The 26,945-nt window shown below is 56.1% G+C and overlaps 1 protein-coding gene across 1 annotated transcript in view; it reads right to left on the bottom strand.

Moving 5' to 3' along the window:
* Positions 1 to 16,628: 16,628 nt before the first annotated feature.
* PGBD5 (piggyBac transposable element derived 5) overlaps positions 16,629 to 26,945 on the bottom strand; it is an 82,757-nt gene continuing 72,440 nt past the window's right edge. Inside the window, exons 5-7 of the mRNA XM_045537032.1 lie at positions 24,105 to 24,302; positions 19,611 to 19,716; positions 16,629 to 18,298 (exon numbers count right to left, since the gene is read on the bottom strand). Coding sequence (XP_045392988.1) covers positions 18,103 to 18,298; positions 19,611 to 19,716; positions 24,105 to 24,302 — 500 coding nt within the window. The 3' untranslated portion in view covers positions 16,629 to 18,102. The remainder of the gene's footprint in view (positions 18,299 to 19,610; positions 19,717 to 24,104; positions 24,303 to 26,945) is intronic.

Genomic DNA, 26,945 nt, shown 5'->3' with positions numbered 1-26,945 from the left:
TGGACATGAGTTTTGGTGGATCTGAATTTGGCCTCCGGTGGGCTCAATAATGGCCCACCCAAGGATATTAGGTCCTATTCCTGGAGCCTTAAATATTACCTTATACAGTAAAAGTGTCTTTGCAAGTGTGATTAATTTAAGGATCTTGACATGGTGATTATCCTAGTGGACTTTAAATCAACCACAAGTGTCCTTATAAAAGAGAGTCAGAGGGAGATTTGACATAGTAACAGAAAAAATCCAAACTCTGTACAATAATTTAAAGAGGTTTATTCTGAGTCAAATATGTGTGCCCATGTCCCAAGGAGCCATACTCAAGAATTCTTGAGTGAAGTGGTTCCAAGACAGTCAGGTTTTATACATTTTTGGGAGATGGAAATTGCAGGTACAATTCATAAATTAATACATGGAAGGTGTACATTGGTTTGGCATGAAAAGGTGGGACATCTCCAAGTGGGGCTTACAGATTATAGGAGGATTCAAAGATTCTGTGATTTGTAATTGGTTAAAGAAATAAAGCTTTGTCTAAAGGCTTGGAATCAGTAGAAAGGAATGTTAGTTTAAGTCTGTTAATCATAGAGCAAAATACAATATGCTTAAGGTGATCTGTTAAGCAAATTGATGGCTGGCAGGTGTGACACCTTCGCCCTGCATGGCCTTAGGTGCAGTTTGCAATGAGTCCAAACTCCAACAGGGAGGGCATATAATGAGGCGTGTCTGACCTCCCTTCTCTTCATGGCCGGGAACCCAGTTTTAGGTTTTTTCTGGGGTCCCCTGAGCCAACAAGGGTTTGTTCAGTTAAGTTGGCTGAGGGCAGGGTTAGGATTTTGTTTGTCATTGACAGACACACCCACAGAGAAGGCAACGTGTGCATAGAGGCATAAATTGGAGTGATGTGGTCACAAGCTAAGGAACACCAAGAAATGCCAGCAGCCACCAGAAGTTAGATGAGGCAAAGAACAGGTTCTCCCCAAGAGCCTCTGGAGGGACACAGCCCTGCTGACACTTGACTTCAGAATTCCAGCCTCCAGAATTGTGAGAGAACAAATTTTCGTCGCCTTAAGCCACCAAGATCTTGGTAATTTCTCGTAGCCGCCCTAGGAAATGAAGACTGTTCTTTACCAAGCGTTTTCACACACTTTGCCCCGTTCAATAATGGAGACTGAGAGCTTGGCAGCGTCGGCCCCTCAAGAGCACCCAGACTCTCCCAGGTGCCCTGTGAAGCGGATCATCTTCTTCCTCTAGAAGATGAGGAACCAGGGCTCAAGGGGACCCCCAGTGTGTGAGGTCAGAGCCCACAACAGAGCGTGGGTTGGAATTCACAAGTTCTGACCCACAGCCAGAGCTCTTCCCTCCACTCGGCATGTGGCCTGTCACTCTGAGGACCAGGCCCTGCCTCCACCACCTCTAAGTGCAGGGTCAGCCTCAGGGAGGGCAGGGGGGTGTGTGGGCCGGAGAAGGGCCTGGAGGCGCCAGGCGGTTCACCGGGAGGGAGGGTCCACTCTCCCTGTGCTCCCAAACTGCCCCTCCCTGTCTCCATGCTGCGCATGAGGCTCCTCCCAGCAGACAGATCACAATTTACCTGTCTGTGTCACAATCCTTCTTTGTTTAGGTGACAGATAAACTAAGCTGGGCAAAGTCAAGGGCTTCACCTGAGACAGTGTCTATGCTTATGTATCTTTTCCATTTGCATAGTCCTTTCTTTTTTTTTTTTTAAGTTAGTCTTGTTCTATCACCCAGGTAGAGAGCAGGGTGTCATCGTAGCTCACTGGAACCTCAAACTCCTGGGCTCAAGTGATCCTCCTGCCTCAGCCTCTCCAGTAGCTGGGACTAGAGGTGTGCGCCGCGATCCCCAGCTAATCTTTCTATTTTTAGTAGAGACAGAGTCTCACACTCACTCAGGCTGGTCTTGAGCTCAAGAAATCCTCCCGCCTCGGCCTCCCAGTCTGCTAGGATTACAGGTGTGAGCCACCACGCCCGGCCTGCATAGTCCTTTAAAAATTTCATTTGACTTGCTGTCCTCACATGCACAGGGAGAAATGACACTGTGTTCCTTGATTTGGAAACACAAAAGGCAGGTCTCCAAGCTGACCTCTAGCCACACATTTAGAAAAGGCACAAGCAGACACCCTGGTGTGACCTGTCCCCAGGTTCTTACGCTCTCTGTTGAACCCTGTTCCCTCTGCTCTTCTCCAAAGCCAGTCCCACTGGAACACTCAGTGCTGCCAACACTGCACTTATTGAGAAACGCCTGCCTGTCCCAACTGCCCTCAAAATCCCTCTGGGGCCTGCCATTCCCCTGTATCAGTTTCCTGTTGTTCCTGTAACAAATGACCCAAACCCGGTGGCTTGAACAGCGCAGACATGGTATCTGGAAGTCAGAAGTCTGACGTGGGTCTCACTGAGCTCCCATCATGGTGGTGCAGGGCTGCTTTCCTTTCTGCAGGCTCTAAGGGAGGGTTCCAGGCATGCTTGCCCCAGCCCACAGAGGTTGCCCACGTCCCTTGCTCTATGGCCCTGTCCATCAAAGGCAGCAACTCTGCACTCCTACACGTTTCCTGTAGCCGCGTCTCTGTGAACGCAGCTGGGAAAGGTTCTCACGGGTACTCAGGAAGACGTTTGTGGTGACATTGGGCCCACCGGGATAATCCAGGCTCCTCTCCGCATCTCAAGGTCGCCTCATTAGCAACCTTAACTCCATCTGCTGCCTTAATTCCTGTTTGCCCTGTAGGTGGCGCAGCCTCAGTTTCCAGGGACCAGGAGGTGGACATTTTCGGGTCAACGTTCTGCCCACCGCACCTTGCGTTAAGGCAAGCCGCCCCAGGGGGCCACGACTGAAACGAGGGTGTTCCCGGGAGGGAAATGCTCCACGGACACCCACTGGCCCACTGGTGGTGAGCCGGACGCTGGCCACAGTGTGATGAGAGACTGAGGTTCCGGAAGTTTCCGCAGGAAGCCAAGGGTAGGCGAGGCAGATTTCTCTGGTGCTCACGGTGGGGGGGGGTGCGGGGGGTGGATGCAGCTTTAGAAAAGGAGGAACAAACAGCCACTGGGCGCCGAGAGGTTTTGGTCCCTGTTAGAGTGAACTTGGCTGGGGGGGCGGGGCCAGCGGCACCTGTTCCCTGTTGGAGTGAACTTGGCGCGGGGGGCGGGGCCAGGGGCACCTGTTCCCTGTTGGAGTGAACTTGGCGCGGGGGGCGGGGCCAGGGGCACCTGTTCCCTGTTGGAGTGAACTTGGCGCGGGGGGCGGGGCCGGGGGCACCTGTTCCCTGTTGGAGTGAACTTGGCGCGGGGGGCGGGGCCAGCGGCACCTGTTCAGGACGGCCCCGCCCACAGGGCGCAGGGGAAGGTGTTCAGGCCTCAGCTGTGCCCGGCTTCAAGCACAGACTCGCGTCCCTCTCGGGCGCCCTGGGAAGGGCCGCAGGGGCCGCCCCGCCTTGCTCGCTGGACGACACCCGGACAGCTCCCGGCTGTCCCATGGTGGCCGCGCGGCGAACTCAGCGCCCGGCAAGGGTGCGTCTGGCTGGGGCATAAAAGGCCATTCGACCCGCTGAGCAGGGGATGTTCCCTTCACCGCCAGGTCACCGACGGGGAGAGGGCAGGGCAGGAGGGAGCAAGCGCCCAGAAAGCCAGAGGACAGGGCCCGAGAGCCACCCCCAGAGCGGGTGCACCCAGCGCAGCCAGGCCCTGCTGCCTCCGGAGTCCAAGGACTTCCCTCTCCAACTCCCCGGCCTTGAACTCTGAACTCCCACTGGGGAAAAAAAGAATGGCTTTATTTTCCCAATTTGGAAAAAAAGGAAAAGAAAAGAAACTTAACAGCCAGGGGTTTCTGCACGTGAAGTTTCTCTCCCGGGAGGTGGCAGTGCCCTGAGCCACCTGTGCCCCCAGGACTGGGCACAGCTGTGTCTGCAGCGCTTCTGGTCACCCAGCGACAGCTCCCGGGGCCTGGCCCCCTGGCCGACTGGAGAACCCCCGTTCGAGGCGAGGCCGGCTCCCCTCTGAGGTCAGCGGACCCTGGGCTCAGGTAGGCCGCCCCGTGGGCTCCTGCGCCCGAGCTCTGGAGTCTGCTGGGGAGCGGGGCAGCTGGTTGTCCCTGTGTCCGGGAGCAGGGCCAGGCTCCCCGGGGAGCAGGGCAGCCCCGCCACAGGGTTGGCATTTGGATTGCTGGTTCCTTGTTGTGGTGGGAAGGTCACAGAGCCCTCTCCATAAAACAAGGTCCCCCCCCCTACTAAAAATGGGGATGTCCCCAGTCAAGGAGTGCCTGGGGCGCCCACTCTAGTACTTCAGCATGCTGGAAATGTCAGTACTCTTTCCTTCCAGACCCTTCCCTGGGACTCCAGTGAGCTGATTTGAGGCCCATAAAGGCTCTTCCAAATTGCCCATTTCTTTACGGAATTTCTTCCCGGGTGGGATGCCCTGACACAGTGGTTCCCCTGTGCACAGCCTTCTCCTCTCCTCGTGAGGAAAGCCAACCCCGGATCTGTGCTCTGAGCTTTGAGTTCTCTCAACTCAAACTGCACTTTGAAGAAGCCAAAACAACTACCCCTAAATTTCATGTTGCATCGTGTATTTTCTAAATGGTTTCGTAGGATGAAATCAGGTTTTTCCAAACTGGCTAAAATCTACCTGAAGCCACATCTTGGTGATGCGGCGTAATAATGAAGGGGGTGGACCGTGGAGTCAGGCTGCTTGCATTTGTTCCCTTGCTTTATTACTTACTAGCTGTGTGATTTTGAGCTAGTTACTTAACCTCTCTGTGCTTTGGTTTTTCGTCTGCAGTTGGTGATGATAATAGCACCTACCTCATAGAGTTGTTCTTAGGATTAGAAAGAGTCAATCTGTGTTAAAGCCAATGTGGTCCTTAATCAGTGGCAGTAAAACCATGTCAGCTGTTGCAATTCTTAAACTTCTCTGTAAGCCCCCAGAACTGTGCTGGGGACCCAATCGGTAGTTATTAACAGGTCTGGAAGCTGTAGCACCATGCGAAAGCACCTGTGTATCTTTACACATTAACGAGTCTCAACTGTCATTCTACAGATGGTGAGACTGGGGTCATAATAGACCTCATCATCCATCCAGTCTGCCCTTTCTTCCTTTCAAACATGCTGATAGCTCACCGGGAGCAGATTCACAACAGCTGGGGTGGTACAACCCACTGCAGATAATTCAGAGTATTAGAAAAGATTCTCTTATGTGGAGCCCAAACCTGCTTCTAATTCTGACCACTGACCTACACTGAATTAGTCCAATTCCTCTTTTCTCTGACAGCATTTCAAATATTTGACAACTAGGAAGTCTTCCAGGTGCCCTCAGTGGTGCTCCCAGCTACACGGCAAGATGGAGCGACTTGACTAAGAGTTCAGAGCTGTGCTCGAGGCGCCGCAGCCAGGCTCCTGCCACTCTGGAAACGGAGGCTCAGCGTCACTGCTGACCCCCGCCTGCACAGACTCCCAGGGCCTGAAGATTGCCCTTTCTTACTCTCTTTCCTCCAAAACAGATCCCAATTCATGGGGTTCGGGGTTCCCTCCCTCTTCCTCAGCTAACCCAGACGGAGCCCTGGCCTCCCCGGGCCTGGACAGTGGCCCCAGGGTGGCCTTTCCACGTCCACCTGCCTTTCCTCCACGCTGTCTCCACCTAAGAGCTCAGGCAAAGTGGGTTTGGTTTTGTTTTCTGAGACAGGCTCTTGCTGTGTTGCCTTGGGCCGGGTGGTCTGTCCTTCAGCTCCGCTGTGTTCTGCTGCTCGGGGCCGGGAGGGTGACTTGGAAGGAAAAGAGACCTTGGGATGGAATCTTTCAGAAAGTCTAGTTTTTCATGCCGAAAGGTGGCCTGTTGCAGACGGCGTGCTGCGTGTCCTGTGCTGTTGCCTCCTCTGCTTTGCGTTCGTCGTCACAGGGGGTGGTGTGTGCCGGGCCCGGGGCGGGGACAGGGGAGTTGGGCCCGTCCTCCCACACCAACAGCTCTTCAGACAGGCATGGGGGAGCGGGAGAAAGGGGAAGGGGGCAGCAGCAATATGGGGCCACCCAGGACAGCTTCCATGGTCTTGTCCAGCCAGGTTCTGCAGGGGTTCGGCTTCCAGAACATTCTCCTTCTGTCCCAGGCTCTCCCTGGGCATTGCCGGGCTCCAGCAGGCCTTGACTTCTGATTGGACATTAGAAGCCAGGTGCCAGGCAAGAGATTGAAATGAGACTCTCTGCTTCCCATTTGGGCTGTGTCCCAAATGCTTCCAGTTGGGCTGTGTCCCTAAAGGCCAAGGAGAACGTACTGAGTCCCCTGCCCCTGCAAAGTTGGTGGGTCCCAGTGCAGGGCTCAGCGCCCCCTCAGACCACGGGGGGTATCATTGGGGGTGGGAGACTTCTTTGCACCAGCAGTCAGGGTGCTGTGGGCTTCCCAGCTCCCACGGCACTGGGGGGAGTCCCCATCCCCTGGAGCAGGTGGGAGGGTGGGTTCCAGGAGCTGCTCAGGGCATATCTCCTGTGTGTCCCCTGCGTGTCCCCTGTAATTGGGCAGCTTGAATGATCTTAGGAGGTTCCTCCCCAGAGGGACTGGGCCCCAGACAGGGACAGGCGCCTCTGCTCAGAGTCCCAGAAGGCCCTGGGCCCCAGCACCCGGAGGGGGTGGGAAGGGCGAGGTGGGAGGCTGGACGTGAGGGCCTAGTCGCCTGGGGCTAGCCTAAGCTGCCAGGCCAGAGCACGGGGCCCAGAGCAGGAGCTGCACAGACCCCCCCTGCCCCGGTGCCCACAGGCCCAGGTGCGATCTGCAGACTCGGGTGACCTGGTGGGCACTGCCCAGAGGGAAACCCCTGTGATCCTGGCTGAGCGTGCACCCAAAACGCTGTGACCTCAGAGAGTCCCAGGGCTGTGCCACCTGACAGTTCCTTCAACACAGGAGGGAGCGAGAGCTCTGCCTGCAGAGCCCTTACTCTCCTGGGTCTCACGGTGCCCCAAGTGTGTCACATGCGTGTTTGTCCCTCGGGTGACCTGCTCGTGCAGGTGGCAAGTGCTGGAGACTGCATCTTGGCCCTGAGTTCGGGTTCAGCCTCACCGCACACATGCTCTCGAGCCTCTTAGGGTCAGCAGACTCTCCGGGTCCCCCCTATAAAATGGGGAGAGCACCTGCCCAGGGTCCCGTGAGACATCAGGGGCCCGAACGTCCAGGCACTAGTGTTCCCATTAGAACGCACCTTGGGGCTCAGCCAGCTGAGTGACAAGCCAGCACTGTGGCTTGACAAGGCCCCGGGCCACCTGCTCTTGGTCCTTCGTGGCTTCCTGCACGTGGCCGGAATCCCCAGGGACCGGCGCGAGCCCAGGCTGTGCTCCTCGCTGCCTCGCGCCAGTTTGTGGGTGTGGCCGGTCTGTCTCCTGCCCACGTCACCACATCAGCTAAGGCAAGTCTCGAAGAGGAGACTTGAGTCCCTCAATTGAGCTGCTGGAGTTACAGTTCAAAATAAACAATTAATCGAAAGCTGCCTTTTCGCTGAGACCAGCTGTGCCGGAGGCAGCCTGGCCGCCCCCTCTGGAGCTCATCTTCCGGGATCTCTCAGCTCTCGGGCGTCCTGTGAGCTGGAAACAACAAAGGTGGGACGCGGGCTGCAGCCTGTCCAGGGAAGGCCTTGGGGGCCTGTGTGATGCCCAGCTGTCCCTGCTGCCTGTCACAGCACCCTGTGGGCGGAGCAGGCTGAGCTGTCCCGGGGTGTCAGGATGCACGGCCCCCCTACCCTCTTGATGGTGTCCCTGCAGGCTACCCAAGGACATGGAACAATCCAAGTGTCTGTGCCATGCAGTGGCAGGAGGAACCGTCACAGAGCCTAAAAGGGGGCGTGATGCTGGGATGAATGGCGAGCTCAGGGTTTGAATAGCTCTGGGTTCAAATCCTGACCTGTGTTTAATTAGCAGCCGTTGGCCTGTTTGAGCATCACTGTTGTCACTTGTAGAATGGGGCGGGGACGGGCAGTAAGAGGTGGGGCTGCCCAGGGGCCTTGCTCTAGACCAGAGGGTCTTGACCTTGGCCTAGGGGTGGGCCCAGTGATTCCGTGGAGTTGCACGGCTGTCCCTCTGCTTAGAGCTTGCTCCAGTCTGACCTCGCAGGGAGCCCGACCGCACCGTCCCGCTGCTCCCGCCCCAACCCTGCTCTGCATTTTCTTCTTTCCGTAGCACTTGATATCCTTTGAGAGAGTACACAGCCCTCTCTGTGTTTATCCTGCACGCTGGCCTCCTGCTGGGACCTCCCTGTCATTAAGGGTCCCCAGAAGTGCCAGGCCCCTCACAAACCCTGGTGGGTACCGGCTGGATGAATATATGTCACAATCAGCAAGTCCCTTTCCCCGGCCTGCCCCCGTCACTGGACAGTGCTGCGGCCTTGAGGGTTTGCCCCTTGTTCTCTCTCCTCCCTCTGGACCAGGGGAGACCCTGTGTCTCGCTTCCCGCTGAGTCTGCAGCGCCGCCCGCGGGCACCTGCAGTGGGTGCTCTGGCTGGCGGCGCCTCCAGGCTCATGAGCTGCGCTCTGCTGCCCTCTGCCGGGGGAGCTCGGGAAAAGCCTCATCTCGGAGGACAGGGACAGATTCCGAAAAAAGGTGGCGAGGGCGGGGGTGGGGGGTGGGATTTGGTTTGGGAGGCCCAGGTAATACCAAGTGGTTAAGTATTTCCTTTTTGCTCTAACACTGTTGAAATCAGACAAAGCTGCGTACACCTCCGCGCTTTCCCAGGCCCTTCTTCAATTCATCCACGCTAGCAACAATCCTGGATTTTTATTTTATCATGAAAAAAAAAATTTTTAATAAGACAGTGTTTTTTATCGATACATAATAGATGCACATAGTTTCAGGGACTCCTGGATTGTTAAATACAGCATTTTGTTATCTCCATGAATATACCTCGGCTTGCAGGCCACGGATCTCAGTTTTGGGGGTGGATGATGCCCTCCTGGTCTCTACCCTCTGCTTTGCGGGGTGGTGACTGCAACCAAGGAGCCCCTGCTACCATCAGGCTTAGCTCAGGCCGCAGGAGGTCGGGCCCTGCTGAAGGCTGGGCAGCCGGGCGAGAGAGACTCTCGGGGAACAGCCTCACCCCGTCTGTTTCTGGGCCCTGGGGCTGGGCGGGAGGGAGCGAGGCAGAGAAGACCAGCCGACCACAGACTCCTGCCTGGGAGCACTTGGCACAGGGAGTCCTGGTCCGGTTACCTTTGGCTTCTGCAGGATCCAGAGCCACCTCCCTCCACACCGGTCACTATTCCTTTAAGCAGAAATTTTTAATGTGTGCAGACTCCGCATCCTCTTGCCCTGTAGCATCAGGGGCAGAACTGTCGGGCTGGTGCCTGTTGGCCCAAGATCCCCCCAGTGGCAAATCCTGGGGCTCTTTGGCCCCAAATTAGCCAGTGTCGTGTTGGTTTGCTCCAAGAAACAGGCCTGTTCGCCTCATGAAACAGCATTCGAGCCCACCCTCTCTAACCCCTGCGGGTCCCCATATCAAGTCCTTTCCGAATATTCTGTCCCTGCGTCAGGGCATCATTCAGCCCACGCGCCCCATGTGTGGCTGAGAAAATACGGTCATCATTCCTTGCTTGTTTACATACTGTCACTACGCTGGCCACATGGGGTGTTTGTGTGTGTCTCTCCAGCTAGACAGTCCCTGATGGCGAAGACTGTCCTTCCACCCGGTGTTTAGCGTAGGGCCGAGGGATTCAGACGAGCTCAGCAGAGGTTTTTCACGAGTGACTTTCAGTCCACTTGCCCTCTACCCTGCTCTCGCTCAGACCAGCACACAGCTGGTGGATTTCTCTGTGCCCCTGCGGGCCCCACAGCGGCCACAGCACTGGGACGCGTGATCACAGTGCAGCAAACGTGGCACAGAAGGCTGGGCCCCGGGGGTCAGCGAACCACGTCCCTGAGCACTGTGGGAACCCTGAGGCCTGAGACCTGCCTGCCAGACAGTAGGGTGGGGACACAGAGCAGCCCCCCGCATACAAAGGGGAAAGGCTGGGGACACTGATTATTCTGGGCTCAAGGGAATGTGGGGAGGGCAGGAGGAAGGGACCGAGGGAGGAGGGGGAGGGTGGGGGGGGGTAGAGGCTGGACGAGAAGGAGCAGATATTTGCAGAGGGAAGAGTCAGAGGCAGCTGTGGAAAGGGAGAAAGGAAGACGAAAGGAAGAGATAGAAAAGGTGGTGGCAGAGGGAAGTCACCAATTTTATTAAAGATTATGACATCAGGAGTAAAACAAGTAAAGGTAAATTTAGTGCTTAATAGCAGGTCTGGTGAACAAAGATTTGAAATCACTGAAATTTTAAAAGGATATTTGAAAATTATTTTTGACTTACAGCAAAACGTAAAGCCTTGTTCTAATGTGCTGTAAAAAGATTTGAATTCCTATTTTAGATTGAAGAGCACATGCTTCTCAAAATCTCATTCTCCTGAAATGCTGTGTTTAAAAAAAAAGCCCGGCCACAGAGCCAGTGTCATCTTGGTTTATGTGATGGTTTTCAGTGTTAATGAAAACCGTTCCCAGGTCGTGACCTTTTAGGGCAAGGCCATCAAAGCCAAAGTCACGTCCTTTTTCCCTTTGATCCCCAATCATGAAAGCCTCCCGCTGGGGTGGCACTTGCTGGGGACTGTCCACCAGAGGTGGGGGCAGTGGGGACGCCCCGTCACGAGTGGGCAGTGGAGTCTCTCGTGGCGTCCTTGACCCTGCACACACCCGCGCTCTCAGACGTTGCTTCCTCCTGTTTCTCCAGCTTCTGACAACAGCAGCTCACCCCCGATTCCAGAACCTTCTCAGGAGGGGAGGAGGACGGCAGAGGCCTGCCTGCAGGGCAGTGGTGCCGGCATGCTGGGAGGTGCAGGCTGCACAAGCCAGTCTCTGCCAGTGGGAGGAGGAGGGGAAGGGGAGGCGGGGGAGGACCCCGCGGGGCACAGGCCTGGGCACCGGGGACCCCTTTACCTGTCATTCCCTGTCTGTCTTCCAGAGGGCACCAGGGCGGTTCCCAGGCCCAGCCCCACCTCTGCCATCACTCACGTCGATACCAGAGCCCACCGCGTCTTTGCCCACACCCTCCTCCTCCCTCAGGAGCCCCCCAGAGAAAAACTGCCAGGGAGAATCCAGCAGAACGTACCTGACTGTATTTCAAAGTTGCTGATGTAAACAAACTTCGTTGAAGAACTAAAAACCACACAACAAGATTACTTAAGATACCTGAATTAAATCTTTTTTTTTTTTTTGGGCCACACTTTACATTTGAGAACCCAAGCTCAGCTCATGGTGTACAAAATTTGCAGAAATTTATCGCGAGTGTGGTCTTGGTGTAAAATCAGATATGCTCTGTGTCACCAGATGGGAATGTAGTTGTGTGACGTTTATGCAATTCTTGATAAGATTAGGAATTTTCTGTGGAAGATTCTTAAATGGAAATTGGGAGGGAAGACAAGGAAAAACAATGCAACAGTGGGAATAAGATTTTCAAACCGAGTAGCGGTCTTTCCAGATTCTTTGACTCGGATTTCCCTGCTGCGGCTGGCGGCTCCCTGGAGCTAGAGCAAGTGGGACCCTCCATCCTTGGGAGAACTGGGAGGGGAGGGAGGGCAACCCCTGGAGAGAGTCACCTGTGTCCATGATTTTGGTTCCTTCTTCATCTCTACTGGCACCTCCCCAGGAGCCGGGGCTTGGCCTCCTGGCTATTTCCTCCTCTTAGTTATGACAGGCAGTGCCAGCCAGGTGTCCTGCCCAGACCCACAAACTGGAGGTAGGGCCACCCCCTGCCCACCGAGAACCAGCACCTTCTGGGAGCTTCCCCTGGGGCGAGCTGGCTCTGGTGAGAGACAGTAAAGGCAGAGTGTCCCATTTTTGAGACGCCCCTTGCGACGCTGGGCAGCTCTAAGTGCTGGGACTGTTACCCGCCCCCAGCCGAAGGGGTGGGGCACCCAGCACTGACCACTGGGCCGGGGAGCCCCTCAGGCTAAGTCTGACTGCATGGGGGGGGCAGGAGAGCCAGGCGGGCTGCGTGTCCTGGAGTCCGTGCGTCCCCAGGAGAATCACCCCGTCCTTTCGACACCCCTTCATCTGGTTTCCACGTGGACGCCCCGTCCTCCATCTCCCGGCCCCTCCAACTGGCCACTGGTCAACACCTCTTGTTGCACATGCGGGCTTCACTGCAGCGCGGGGCCAGGGCTGCACACGCGTCTAGACCGCTGGGGACCCAGCAGAGTCTTGTTGCCCTCTGCACTGTGTGTGTGTATACATATATATATTTTTTAATTAAGTGGACACTGTATTTCCGTTGATGCTGATAAGGTGACGAACTTAAAAAGTCACATTATACTATGACATTATGTTGAGATGGATCAAAGTGACCAAAAAAATGCCTCAAACAAAAATCCTGAAACTCCAGATCTTCAATATATAGCAAAAAAATGTACTCAAATTGTTCTAGGTCCATCTTTCTAACCTGCTGAAATAACAGAGACCCCCATCCCCCTTCCCCGGCACCTGTTCATGCCTTTTGCGGTCTGCCCCCGGCAGGACGCTCTCAAGGGGGAGGTTAGATGAATCTTGAACCAGACGGCAACGTCCAGGGAAAGGACCAATCAAAAACCTAAAAACTTCACCTGCCCAATTACTGATTTTTTATTTTTATTTTTATTTTTTTTTACCACTACCTTTGCCAAAGCTGCGGCTCTTTCTTAGCAGAGAAAGGCAGAACATTAGACGTTGACTGGGGACAAGGACACCCAGCGTTACCTGGGAGCAGGGGAGCTCTCACACTGGCTGCCAGGCTGAAGGTCAGTACCCTGTTTCCCTGGGAAAACCAGAACCAAGGACAAGCCACTGGCGGAATGAATAAAATTTTGTAACTTCTATTAGTATATGTGAGATAAACTGTTCACTCTAGCTTGGGTGCGGGAGCGCAGGGACCACGTTTTCCTGGCCACGTCCATGATGTGCTTCTCCAAGACACGGACGTGGCCGGCTCGCAGGCCCAGCTGGCAGGTTGGCGAGTCCTGGTCCCCTGTGGTTGGGCTGTGGCCCCTCGCCGAGGCTCAGACATGCTTTGTCAGGAGGAGCTGAGCCCGGTGCACGCGGGCGGCCAAGGTGAGGTGTTCTCCTTCCGGAGGGTGTGGGTGCTGCTGGATCCGGCCCCTGCCACCTCCACCCCACACAGTCCTGGTCCCTCAATTTTATGTTGGTAGAGCAGCTAGTGAAGATGAGAACGTATGACCAAACATCTTATGGGAATCTCTTCTTCCTTTTTTTATTTATTTAAAAAAAAATTTTGTTTTTGAAACAGAGTCTTGCTTTGTTGCCCAGGCTAGAGTGAGTGCCGTGGCGTCAGCCTAGCTCACAGCAACCTCAAACTCCTGGGCTCAAGCGATCCTCCTGCCTCAGCCTCCCCAGTAGCTGGGACTACAGGCATGCGCCACCATGCCCGGCTAATTTTTTTTCTATACACATTTTTAGCTGTCCAGATAATTTCTTTATATGTTTAGTAGAGACGGGGTCTCGCTCTTGCTCAGGCTGGTCTCGAACTCCCGAGCTCAAACGATCCGCCTGCCTCGGCCTCCCCGAGTGCTGGGATAACAGGTGTGAGCAGCCGCGCCCGGCCTGGGCATCTCTTCTTCAGGGAGACCCAGACGTGGTGCTACATTGACGGGCAAATGTGCTTCAGGCCTGCGGGCTGTGGAGAAGCAGCAGGGGCGATTCACAGACAGCGGCCACCAGCGCCAGCCCCGCCAGCCCGCACCCGAGGACGCTCCAGGTCACCACTGGACAGAGGTGAGAGCCAGGAGTGTGTGCCGGGACTGCAGGGACACGGGGAGGGACACACACCCGCTAAGGGGTGGACACTGGTGGGCAGCTGCCGGCCAGAGGGCGACCGACACGTCCCCACTGTCTGCTGTTTTATGGCCACAGCTCCAAGCGCCACTTTGGTACCTGATACACTTATTTCTCATTGGGAGAGAATGACGGACTTAAAAGTTTTAGAAATACTTTCAAAGATGACACACACACAGAAGCCACCCTGAAAACAACGACTAAATAATGGAGTCAAAAGTGAGAAGTCTTGGGAAGACTCCTAATGAAGACAGGTGTTTGGGACGACAGCCAAGCCACACGGCTGACCCGGGGCCCTGACGGGACATTTCTTCAGACAGAGCCTTTCCAAAGCAGCTGCAGCGGCCACCGTGCGGAGGGGGCTGGGGCATGTTCCCAGGTAACGACGACATCGTGACCTTTGGACAGTTCTTTCCTCTCGTCCCCCGACTACGCAGGCCACGGCTCCCTACGCCGCGGCCCCGACGAGCCCTTGCTCGAGGGAGAGCCGGAGCGGGCACCGGGAGGCTGGCGAGCGGGTGGAGACGAGGAATCGAACTGTGGCATTTTGGGGAACAGCCACTCTGGCCCGGTCTCGGGGCGCCGTGGTGAGCTCCCATGGCTGGACCTCCCGACCCCCTCCCTGGTGCCGTGGGCTGTCTGGGGAGGGAAGCCCAGCTGTTCGGCTCAGGGCCACCGCAGCAAAGGACCTGTCCCCGTCCCGATGTCCTCTGAGATTGCGGCCCCCTGCCAGGTACACCCGGGCGTCATTAGTTGCGAAGGCCCCACACACCTGCTCAGTCTAGGCAAGAACGGGTGGAGAGCAAAGCCGTGGGGCTCACGGTCATTCGCAGTATTGGGATCTGAGGACGGGCTTGGGCTCCTTTCTACAAGGCTCTGGGAAGACGGAGACCCCCCCCCAAGGGCACTGCGTAAATCGGGGATGAATCGCCCCGTCCCCCTGATGAACCCGAGAGCCAGCGCCCGCGGTGGCCTGGGTGTGAGACCCTCCCCCTTAGCTGGCTCACCGGCTCGGCCACTGGACCCCACGGCCACCTCTCCACCTGTAGCCTGGGGGCGAGGACAGCGCCTGCCTCGTCGGGGTCCCTGTGCAGGAGAAAGGCAGGGGCAGGGGGACCGCTCTGAGCCTTCCAACTCGGCAGCTGTGGCCAGTGAGCTGCAGGGGCGCAGGCGACGTGTCAGGGAGGTGAGTACGGCACCCGCGGTCACCTCCTCCCTCCCCATCAGCGTGTCACTGGCTTGTTCTCACCCGTTTCTGGGGCCCGTGGGGAACGTTTTGCGCCATGAATGCAGCCTGGGAGAGCCAGAGGCCGGAGGAGCTGCAGCCCCCACGTCCACCGTGGGTCTGCTGGCTCCCCCGGCCTGAGGCTCGGTGCCCCCTCATGGTCAGACGCTACGGCTGGGTCCTCGAGGAGGATGGCGGTGCATGGGTCACACGCGAAGGACTCAGAACCTTCCGGGCCCTGTCCTGGGGGCCTGCGACCGTCTTGCCTCTGGCTGCTGCACAGTTAGTTCGATTGTGGTGGCCAGGCCTTGTCTAATGTACTTGCTAAACTGAACGTCTTTGCTTAGAAAGACTCAGACACCACGATTTCCCCATGTGACTCGCCTGATTTCGGAAGAGGACCCGAGCACAGTGTTCCGTTGGCCACAGGAAGACGGCCTTCAAAACTGAGGCTCTTCAGGGAACACAGTGTGGGGAAAGAGACAATGCAAGTCACAGGTGGAACCTGACAAAGGCGGCAGGAAACTGACAGAAATTCACTCGGCTAGGTTCGGCTAAGAACGACCTCACCCGACCCTGCACACGGCTGCGGCCACGGGGCTCACAAACCACGCAAAGCTGAGCGCAGGTGCGGTCCCCAGCAGTGGGGTCTAATGCGGGTTTTCTCCAGAGAAGCCTGGAAGCTTTTGTTGGTGTTTGGTTTTGCATAAGGGTTGGGAAGCTCATTGTTCTGTCTTTCTTTTCCAGGTCCTATAGCAAAGGCATCTCACAGGGGCCTAGTTTGTCACAGTGGCAGGACCTGAGTGGAAATGCCGTCACCAGCCATGGGGTGCAAAGGTGCCCACTGGCCTCGTACTCTTGGCCAGGGCCGTGCTGGTCCCTCTCATGAGAGCCACACGCTGGGTCCTCTCCGGTCCCCAGGGACGGCCAGCTAGTGAGCAAGCCAAGCAGTGCCAACCCTAGAGCCGTCAAACCTAGGGAGAGATACCGGAGCCAGATGCATTTCAATTCCTCAAGGGACTCCACATCACATCCGAAAGGTAAGGTTCCGGCCCCTGGAGGGTTCCCGATCAGTACACACGTGTGCCATTCCGGGAGGGGAAACTGTTTTCTCACAACACGCCCCGTGAGCCTGACACGGTCTCCCCTAGAGCAGCTGAATGGCTTTTTCTAGCACTTACCAGAGAACAGGTGGCTACCACTGTAGAGCACTGACATTGTGTGACTAATTACTTCGGCATGCAAGGTCACCCGCTGCCCTGTCGGAGCAGTGTCCCTTCGTGCTAATCTGGAACAACATGACACAGCCCAGAAGCAAAGAGGCTGGAAGGCAGGCCTGGCAGTTTTTCAGTGAAACAGGTGCCTCAATACAACCGCACTCACCCAACTGCAGCCTCAGCACGGATTTGTGAGTCAGCACTTAGCTGGATTCCTTTCATGATGTGCTCAGCGATTCGACATACCAAGCACAGTTAAGGGCACAGACAACAGATCATATAACCACAAATCAAGTCGTAAAAACAACAGCCTGTATTTTTGTTCCCTGACCTTTTAAACAAATTCACATATTAACAATCAATCAACATCTAAATAGATTTTTATTTTACTTGTTTGGACAGAAAAGAAAAATTCATCGGCTTTCATTAGAGCCTCCCTAAAGTTGTTGGAAACACATTAAACTCAGAAATAGTGAACCTTGTAGAAAAGCATCACAAATTAAAAATATATTTCTCCATGTGGTAAAAGTGCTTTCAATCCAACCTTAAAGAGCATAGCAAAGGTGTCTGGAAACACCTTTTCCAAAATTTGGCCTACAGTCGTGGCACGGAAATGGAACCCCAGGGCGCGGGGCGGGCCGTGAGCTGGAGGACGGAACAGCGGGCTGGGAGCATGCGGACAGCGACACTTCAGCAACCAGCGTGGACGGGGACAGTCCCAAAGCCTGAGTAGAGTAGATGTGCATTTGTAAAAACAAGGTGGTTACACAAAGTGGGTTGGAAGCAGAACAGGTAATTCCAGAACCACTTGTTTCTTGCCTGTGGGGACAGCCAGACCAGTCGGCCACGCTGGTGCTGAGGTTTCCCTCCGAGACTCGTGAACCTTGGTTGGCAAAGAGCCGCAGATGTTGCCAGATGACAGAGCCCTGGCTTCCAGCTGCTGGTTGCGCGGTGAGCAAGCCCCGGCCCCAATTTCAATCCCCTGCAGGTTCTTACCACGATCCCATCGCCAGACCGGCTGCACCATCCCGGGGGACACTCGGACAGCAAATGCCACCAGAGCCGGTGCACACGGTCCCCGCAGAGTCTGCCTATTTAGCAACGCTACATAGTTTTCAAGACAAGTAGTTCTGCCAGGGATGACAGAGCCTGTGACAAATGTCCACGGAGCGCAGCCACGTCTGTTCTGGAGGCGAGCCGCCCTCCCCGGCCTGCTGCACAGGTGTGATCATGCAAGGAGCCGTGACAGAGCTGGGAAGGTGGGAGGGGGGGACATCTGCCTCTTACATTAGATCTGAAGCAACAGTAAGAAAATAACCTGAAGATATATTTAAAAATAAAAAATAGCATCACCCTTCACTGTAATTCTTTTGGCGTTTCCCTTCCCCCCACCCACCAGCCACACAGAAAGAGGAGCAGGAAGGCCTCACTCAGTTCCGCATCGGCACTGTGCCCCCGGGCTGTTTCCTCTGAGAGACCTGCCAGAAGCTGCCGGAAGCCCCTGTGGCCTCCCCCCACACCAGAACAACCTTGACCGAGCAGAGCCAACCCCCGCTGGCTTCTTCCACCTTGAACTTGAACATGTGCAGTCCCCGTAGATCCTCAGGAAGCAGGCGTTTCTCTCTGGATGCTGCAGCTCACCCTGCTGCGGTACCTCCGCCATCGTCACCTGTGCTAGGAGCTGAGGCTGCCCTGCAGGCCTCACGGCGTCACAGAGACCCTGTGCTGGGGACCTGGGTGCGGCCCACACACCAGGTGTCTCCGCGTCTCTAACGGGGCAGGTCGGCTCGCCGGCCCTCCTCCTCCTCCTGCCCTGCCTCGGCCTGGGCCGGCGCCCCCGGCATCAGTGGGTGGGCGAGGCGTCCTCCAGGCCCAGCAGCTCCCTGACGAGTCTCTCTCCGAACTGCGCCCGGCTGTACCTGGTCACGTGGTAGGCGTCCGACATCTTGTACAGGATGTAGGCGTTGTTGACGGCGATGCTGACGGCGAACCAGAAGACCTGCTGCCAGGTCTTGCTTGGTTTGTGGGAGATGAAATACCTGCGGGCAAGCGGACGAGAAAGGCTGCGGGTGGCTCACGGGCGCCCGGGAGAGACGCGCCCCGGCCACTGCGATGCCACCGACTCTCCTCCCGCAGAGGGCGGGGCCAGGCTGGGCGGGGTGGGGGCTCTGGCGCGGGGCTTTGCCACCGTGAACTGTGTTCGAGACAACGGAAGTGAAAACAGCTCCTCCCACAGGATCAGAAGGGCAGACTGGATGCTGGAGGAGGCGTCAGGTGCTCCGTGGGGTGGTTTGCAGGCCCCAGCGTGAACGGGCCCGGCGGCCGCTCGGGCGTCCCTGCTTGCGAGATGCCCTTCCCAGGCTGTGCTCTGTGCACACTGAACTGCTTCCACCTCCCCAAGGTCAAGCCCTTCCTGGGCTCCAGGTCCCTGCAATGCGTTTCCTTGCCCCAGAGCAAACCTGCCCTGCCTCCGCTTCCCTTTAGATCAAGGTACGGAGGTCCCCGTTCAGGGAAGCTGGCTCGGACCCTGAAGACGCTGCTCCTCCCGGGAGAACCCACCTAGGACTCACTGTCCGTGTTCTCTGCCTGTGTCCTCGTCTCTGCACCCTGACTGTGAAGTGAGGACGGGCAGCCTCAATACGACCAAAATGCCCAGCGCAGGGCAGGCACCACGGACATCTGCTGAACAAACGTCACTTTCTTTGCAGCCTCCTAGAACTAGCAAGCGGCTGGTACGTGACAGGTGTTCAGTGAAGCAAGTGCTGGTGTCTTTGTAACGACCTCCTGGAACCCAGCAATGTGCCGGGACGGGGTGGGTGCTCGGTGAGACTTGTTCAGTGAGTCCCTAAGGAGCGGGCCTGCCCTGCACATGGCTGAGTGTTTCAGGGAGAACCAGGCCCCTGTTTTTCCTTCCTCACCATGAAAAAAGACCAGGAAATGTAGGTCAGCCCTCCTTGAGGGCTGTGTATATTTAACACGAGGCCATACCCAGACCCTGGGCGGCATCCGTATTTGAGAACACTGAGGAGCCAGAGCTGGGACACACACGGCTCAGGGTAAGACATGGGGCTGATGCTTGTGTGTTTCGGGCGTGGGGGGCTCGGGTCTGCGCTGGCTGTTGAGACAGCATGACATAGGTAAGCGGAGGGAAGACTTTTGGGCAAAGCGAATGTTAACCTGGAGCAGGGGGAGGCCAGGTGTGCACTCACTGAGCTGAGAAGGCCAGGATGAGGGCTCAGGATTCTGCCTCCCAGGGTCTTCATCCTTCAGTTCTCAAACTGGGGAGGCTAATGACCACCTACCAACTTATCTATCCCATGTCTGCGAGGCTACAAGACCGTGGTCACTTACTTGCTGTACTTGTCATCGTATCTGCAGATGTAGCTCAGGTGAGCGGCAAACGCCTCCACGGCCAGCGGGCAGGGGATCTCCCCACTCTTCCTCTTGATGATGACTCCTGCAGGGGACAGAGAAGGTGAAGCCCCTGGCCTGGACCGCTGCCTCCAAACACCCGTCTACACACCCACCAGCTTCATCCAGCCTGGCTGCCCCGACTCAAAATGAGGAACGGAAGGTGGGGGTGAAGACCCAGCAGTACCAGCCACCAGATGCTTCAGAGGACTCGAGGCAAACATCGAAGACGGGTGAGTGCAAAGGTGTGCACTGGCTGGGACAGTGCCCCAGGTCACAGGGGCGGTGCAGAGTATCCAGGGCTGTGACAGGCCTAAAGGTGGCTCTGAGCGGCACCGGGCAGGGGGGGGGACACAGGACTTACTCTCTTCCCCCCAACCCTTCTGCCAGGCTGGGGGAAGCGGTGCTGGAAAGAGCAGGAGGCGGCCGAGGTCAGGGGGCACCACAGAATCATTTCCGTCTGCTTCAATCGAAGCCAAAGGGTGGCTTTAGAGGCTCAGCAGAACAAGGAGCTTGCCCTCCCCACCCTCCCAGGACTTTGGGGTACGTGTGTGGGGGTCCCAGGGGCACAGCCAGGGTCACAGCAAGATACATGAATCCACCAGCAGGGCCTGGGGAGCCAGTGGGAATGGCTTAGCCGCCTCTTGCTGCGGCCCAGGGTTCCCAGCCTGCCTGACGCACGGTCCCCCGCAGACCACGCAGCAGACGGGGTTGGGGTTGGGCTGGGGTTGACCTCCCGTTGCTTCCGACAGCCCTCCCCCCACCCCAGCATGACGAGGTCACGGGCACGGTGCCATCTTTTGCATGTGCTTTAAGAGATTACTTCATAGGATTGTGAATTTTTACTTAACTGGACAAGGTCAAAGTTAAACGGCCATGTCTCTGCAGGCCCACATCCATCTGGGGCCAGCCCCTCCTGCCTCTCACTGAGGGACGCGGGTAGACGACCAGGGTCGCACAGGTGCGTGTAGAGCCGGAGCTGGGACCTTTCTTCTCCCCCCAGCAATCGTGGCGTTTCACACCGAACAAACACCCAGAGAGCCCTGGGGGAAATCCAGCGGCCAGCGCCTGTCCCCAGCGACTGGGGCCCAGGGCAGGGCCCGGGCAACGCATTTCCTTAAGTTCTCCAAGTGCCAGGGGACCACGACCCACACCATGAGCTTTAAACATTGGAAATGCCAACGAGAGGTTGCCTGATGGTTGTTGTCTTTGCTGACTTCACAACCGGCAATGGGGTGCACGTTGTCCACAGGTTCAAACGTTTATAGCAGCACAGGCATTTATACGCAGGTCTCTCGTGTCTCTCTCTCTGACACTGCAGGTCTACACGGCTGTGTCCTCCCATTCTAGCAGCTGTTCCACCACCCTCCTTAGCTTTTGGTGGCTTGGCTGACCTTCTTGCGGCCGCTCTGCACGTCTGAACGAACAATGGTCCAGACCTGACTCACATTCACATGCAGACATCTGCATTCTCATCGGTCTTGGTGAATCTGAATCTCACATGGGCAAAGAGGAGACAGACTCAAAACGGATTTTGGAAGGAAAGCAAAAGGGTCTGGCCCACAGTGGAAATGCAATGAATTTTTAAAAGCCCTTGTCTGTGCTCACAGTCTGTGGAAGAAGGTTCTGCTCCCCTAGAACCTGGAGTGAAGAATAAGAAACCACTTCCTGAATGTTCACACCCAGTTATCTATTTGCGAGGGTTGGAAATTCTGTGCAACTTCAAGCAAAGCACACGTGGTCATACTGGAACAGCACATAACGCAAAGCTGAGAAGCCGTCTTCAGAGTCTAGGAGGTTTCAGTGTATCCCATGGGTGACATTTAAGCTAAGCAGAGAAAGGGGGAATGGTTGGACAAAGGGTTCAGGCACAGCGGTGGGGCTGTGTGGTTGACCCCCCTGGCCACTTAACAACAGCGGGTCAAAGCCCACGTGATGCCACGTGCCAAGGTAATTTGACCTGGATTATGATGACGAGCACAAACTCACGCTGCAAAACAGCCAGTGAACGAACGCTCTCTGGCCTTGGCACCAGGCAGAGTTTCACAGCATGACAGCAGTGGGTGTGACCAACAGACCCGCCTGTGTGGAAAATGACAAGCTTTGCATGGCAAAAAATACTTATCATAGGTAAAAACAAAAGGAAAAGAAATACAGGAAAAATTGCTGTAGGCAGACAATTTGCTTTCAAATTAATGAGAAAAAGACAAATACTTCAGAAGGAAAAGCGTGAAGAACATGAAGAAACCATTTGAAATCAGCCAATAAACATGTGGAGAGATCGGCTCCGGCTGACCCACAGCCACGGCAATTTCTGTTTAAAAATTTGGAGCACTGTTACCTGCCATATTGACAAATTTAAACAAGAAAAAATGCAGTGTTGCTGAAGCTGGGGACGGCGGTCCCTGGCGGCCCATCGCAATGGCACGGAGCACAGACCCTAACCATGTTCCTCCCCTTGGCCTGGCGCTCCCACTTTTAGATTCATCTTCAGGAAACAGTCAAAGATGAACCCAGATATTTAGGTCTGAGGACACCTGCTATATCGCGTTCACACGGTGAAAACACGGATCGCCAAGAACGGAGTAGGAGAGATTATGGCACATCTGAAAGGAGGGAGTCCTAGGTGGCTTTTTGAAAACCACATTTTTACAGCACACTAAGAAGAAAACTCTCTTTACTAAAGAAGAAAAAGAACTCTAAGATGTGAACTAGAAAAAGGATTTCCAGTGTGGAGGGGCAGCTGTGAATCTCATCCTCCCCAAGGCGGTTCCTGCCTCGGTCCAGCCGCCTGGCCTGTCTCACCTGAGCCTCGACTTCCCCCAGGGGGCTTCCTGGAGGCACTGGGGGAGGCCCAGGGTCCCCCGGGGTGGGGAGCAGTGATGCTGCGGAAATGCTCCTCGGGATGTTTGAGGGCGGCCAGGATTCGGGACTCCACGATGTAAGTAGAGCACTTTGGGACTGACAATTGCAACCACATTCAACACCGAATTTCAGCGGATTTAGACATCAGCCCCAGCAGCTTTCTCTGCCCCCCCATCAGCCCCCGCTACTTGTCCCCCTGCTGTCTGCTTTGACCCCTGTCCTTCAGACGGGGGTGAACCCCACTCGGGGCTTCCTTCCAACCGTCCAGATGCGTTCTTTTCTCTCCAGGGCATTCTCTCACTAAACTCCGACGAGTGCAACGTCCGGCTTCGGGACACCTTTTCAGAGACCTCCCATAACTCAGTGGGAATCGGCTCTTGTCCCCAACTCCCGAACATGCTGCCCCCAATTCCCTTGCCCTGCACTGAGGCCCCGGCCACCAAAGTCTCGCAGTACAATCCAAACTCTGCCTTCAGCGTGCGAGGCCAACTCTGACCTTCCTTCTAAGGGCCTTGGACACAGCTGTCACGAATGCCAGCTTCAGCCAGCCTCCAGGCCTCCGCAGGGCGAGGACAGCCGCCTGCCGGAGTCCCTCGTTCGTGATCTCCAACGTAACGCAACGTGTGTGAGGGGGAAGGGTGGGAATAAGTGGACAATGTTCATTAAACATGCACACACCACACCACAGAAACATGCGCTCCATGCACACAACAGCACATACAACATACACACCACACCACAGCACACAAGACGTATATAGACACACACACACCGCTACTAGACACACACCTGCACACATCATACACATAACACGACATACTAAACACACTGTACCACATCATATACACCCCCCCATGCACATACACCTCAGACACACACCATGCAAACTTATACACCACACACACACTGCACACTTACACACACACACTGCACACTTACACACGCACGCACACACAGACACACCACTGAGCCCCTCGAGCACGGGCAGGCAAGACACTGCTCTCTACACTACGCAACTATAACTATTTCCAAAATGCCCCTCTGTCCTTTTAATTTTCTTTTCAGCACTTTCCCAATGTTTTTGCTGCAGGTTACTTTAAATACAGACTCCTCACTAAATAAGCCAGTCCCTTTGTTATGAATGGATTTTAAATCCCGAAGAAAATTAATGAAGAACTCAAGGGACCAGTCGGCAAAGCAGACAACCAGGAGCTGAACGTCCACGGAAGACACTGAAAGAGAAGAACGGTAGATTTCTCCCTCCCATCAGAATGGATTTTCGCAGAATCCCGGATGATAAAGTGAAACGCCACTCACACGCAGCCAACTGTCACTCCCCGTGTACAGCCCGGGCGCTCCCAGAAGCTGCGTGAGTCACCCGCAAGCCCGTCAGCCTGGCATCTTCCACAGCTCACGAGTGACGGAGAAAATGGCTCGGGAAACTCCGTCCTCCCCGGCCTGTTACTGGCGCGGACCCAGAGCTGACGAATGACCGAGGTCGACAGCGGACTTCCACCCCCCCAACATCTCGGCCAGGCTCACCGAATCTCCTCACGGGCCTGCGCTCACCTTGCTGCACCGGGGAGTAGGCGTTGGTCAGGAAACGGAAGTGTCCTTTGTTGTACCAGCAGATCAGGGACATGTTCCCCTTCGTCTTGATGTGGTACTGGCCCCGGGCCGGTGGGGTGGCCGGGTTGGTCAGCATGGACAGCGGGAGCCCGGTGCAGTCGCTCTTCCGGGGGCTGAGCAGGCCACAGCAGTAAATCTCTGTGGGGACAGGGACACAGAGTCACACACACGCCATCGTCAGAGATGCCAGCGGCTCCCTGCCCTGTGCTTCCCCAGGGAAAGGACCAGAGTGCCCCTGCCTGAGGCTGATGCTTGGGAGACGGGTCCTCTAGAAGTTCCTCTAGAGGAGACTGCCAAAGTTGTGGGGTCTTCTGTCCCTCTGCTGTCTCCCCTGGTGACAATCTCCCCGGGTTCTTTCATAAGCACACAGTGTACTAAGATTGTGTGAGGCCGTAGGATAAGCAATGGGTCCACAGCACTACAGTAGCTCTCGTTAGAGCGTTTCTTCATTAGGGGTCAGCACAGCACTAAGCACGTGCACCCATCACCCCATCTGCGTCCGGAAGCTTCTGCAACTCCAGAGGTTACGGCATGCACAGAAGGTGAGGCCTTCCAGGCTCACAGCTGGGAGGGCAAAGACGGGCACAGAGGCCAGGTGTGTCTTGATGTCCACACCTCACCGTGGCTGTCACCCTAACAGCCTCGCCAAGACCTGGCCCGCCATGGCCGGTCCACACAGCACCCAGGAAGCTGTGTCTGACGGAACCCCCTTCTCAGAAAGCGAAGTGGAATGCAAAAGCAGGAATCATCAGACAATATGGACGAAAGCAAGTGTTCCTTCCTCGGGTGGGCGGAGAGCTCCCTTAGGGACGAGGAGCTGCAACCTGGCCTCTCAGAGCCGGAGACTCCCGTGGAGTCAAAGGTGGGTCACAGGGACCAGTATGAACAAACCCAGCTAGGACTCACTAAATTCCACCCCGGACGCCCGCTTCGTGGGCCTGCCCCTGTCTGCCAGGCCACCAGGCAGACTGACTGCCCAGAGGGGGCGTGGGGACCCTGGGGACAGGCTCCTGCCCGCTCCTCTCGGCTCACTGAGGACCAACACAGTGCTATCAGTCACCTGAGCACACTGTGTGCGCCCCGCACACGCTTTCCACATTACTGTGTCTCCCCCGCACTGGGAGGACAAGTGGACGAATCCTTTCCCGATTCCTCTTCTCGGAACCCCTGCCCTGCGTGCAGCGGCCGGCACGCTCGAGTCCTGCACGCTCGAGCCTGGCACGCTCGAGTTCTTGAGTCCTCCATGCTCCAGTCCCACATGCTCCAGTCCCGCACGCTCGGGTCCCGCACACTCGGGTCTCGCACGCTCGAGCCCGGCATGCTCGAGTCTTGCTGCTGGAAGAAGAGGCCTCCCTGTGTCTCGTAGCTCCCCTCCCAGCAGTTGGATGGAACCACCCAAACTACTCTAATCTCAAGATCTAAAAAGAAGAATCTGTTTTTAAAAACAGGGAGGAGGATTACGTGAACAAGAATGTTTTGAATCGTGCATCTGGGCTCGGTCTCCTCTACCAGCCGCATTTTCCTGGGAGGGAGAGAACACACAGGCAGCACCCTGAGTTTTCCTGCATCCAACCCTACAGGAAAACGGGGGTCATGCTCTGAGTGTCCTTTCCAGCATTTATTTCACGTAGTCGTCTGCGTACACCCTTGGAGGGACAGCCAGACTCTTGCTGTGACATCTTTCCCCAACCTCGGCTGCCTGTTAGAACCCCAGGGTGGGCGCAGCAGCCCAACATGCTCCGGGACCGGGGGTGGGCGCGGCCCTCAGGGACCCCCACGTGGGCAGGATGAAGAAACCACCTCCCTCTGTCATCGCAGAGGAAGCACGTGACGCCATGTGTGAGGTGCTTAATAACTTCAGATGCCTCTAAAAATAGGCAAGGAGATCTTTTAAATCTATTACCTAACCTCTTGGGGAAAAAATCCAAATTCCACGTCTAATTATTTTCTTCCAGCTAGAAGATTCTCTATCTTTCCCCGAACTCCCTGAACTAGGCAGTGTCTCCTTCCTCTGGGAATCACAGGAGCAGCAGCCAGTTCTCTGAGAAGCAGGACTGATGGCCCAGGACTGTCCTCTGGCATCCCCACACTGCCTTCCTCCGGGAGCCCGTGTGCACGACATCACCTCCGCCCAACACACACATGTGCACACAATGAGCTGCCACGGAGCATACCACCCGGCTCCTGGCCTAGGGCGTTGGCCCCATAACACGCACGTCACCAGGGCCGCATCGCCATGCACGCTGTACCTGCACGCGGCTCACACAAGCAGCAGGAGAGGGTGCCAGCCCTGGTTCTCACCATGTGCTCGAACACGGAGAACCCACCGTTCTTCCAAAGTGACTGGTTAACGTGCACGAGGGCCAATTTTCTCTAACTTTACTTCCACGGTCCCTCTTCACAGAGTCTGATCTCTCTACGCTTGATTCTTTCAACAAATAAATATCGGGCTGTGCTGGGCACCAGTTTGCAGGTAAGTAAGATGCAGCCCAGGCCGGCAAGGAGCGCAGGGTCCCGGGCTGCTTCCCCACCGCAGCTGCCGACGCCCCGGACGTAAGCCATCTGCTCCCTGTTGTTCAGCGGGGTCTGGTTCTGAGGCCAGACGTCAGGTCTGTGCCGAGCCAAAGGGCTGCAACGCTAGCGACTGCCGTAGGTGAGAGGGAGCTTTCTGTGCGTCTCCTGCGTGGACTGGACATAAATCCCCAGATGCAGGACAGGGAGACGAACGCAGCTTGCCGCCACAGGGCTCCCTGACCTGGTCCCGATCCTCCTCCTCTGCAG

Source organism: Lemur catta, chromosome 25, assembly GCF_020740605.2.
Source record: "Lemur catta isolate mLemCat1 chromosome 25, mLemCat1.pri, whole genome shotgun sequence".
NCBI lineage: Eukaryota > Metazoa > Chordata > Mammalia > Primates > Lemuridae > Lemur > Lemur catta.
This window is presented reverse-complemented; position numbering and strand designations above follow the sequence as displayed.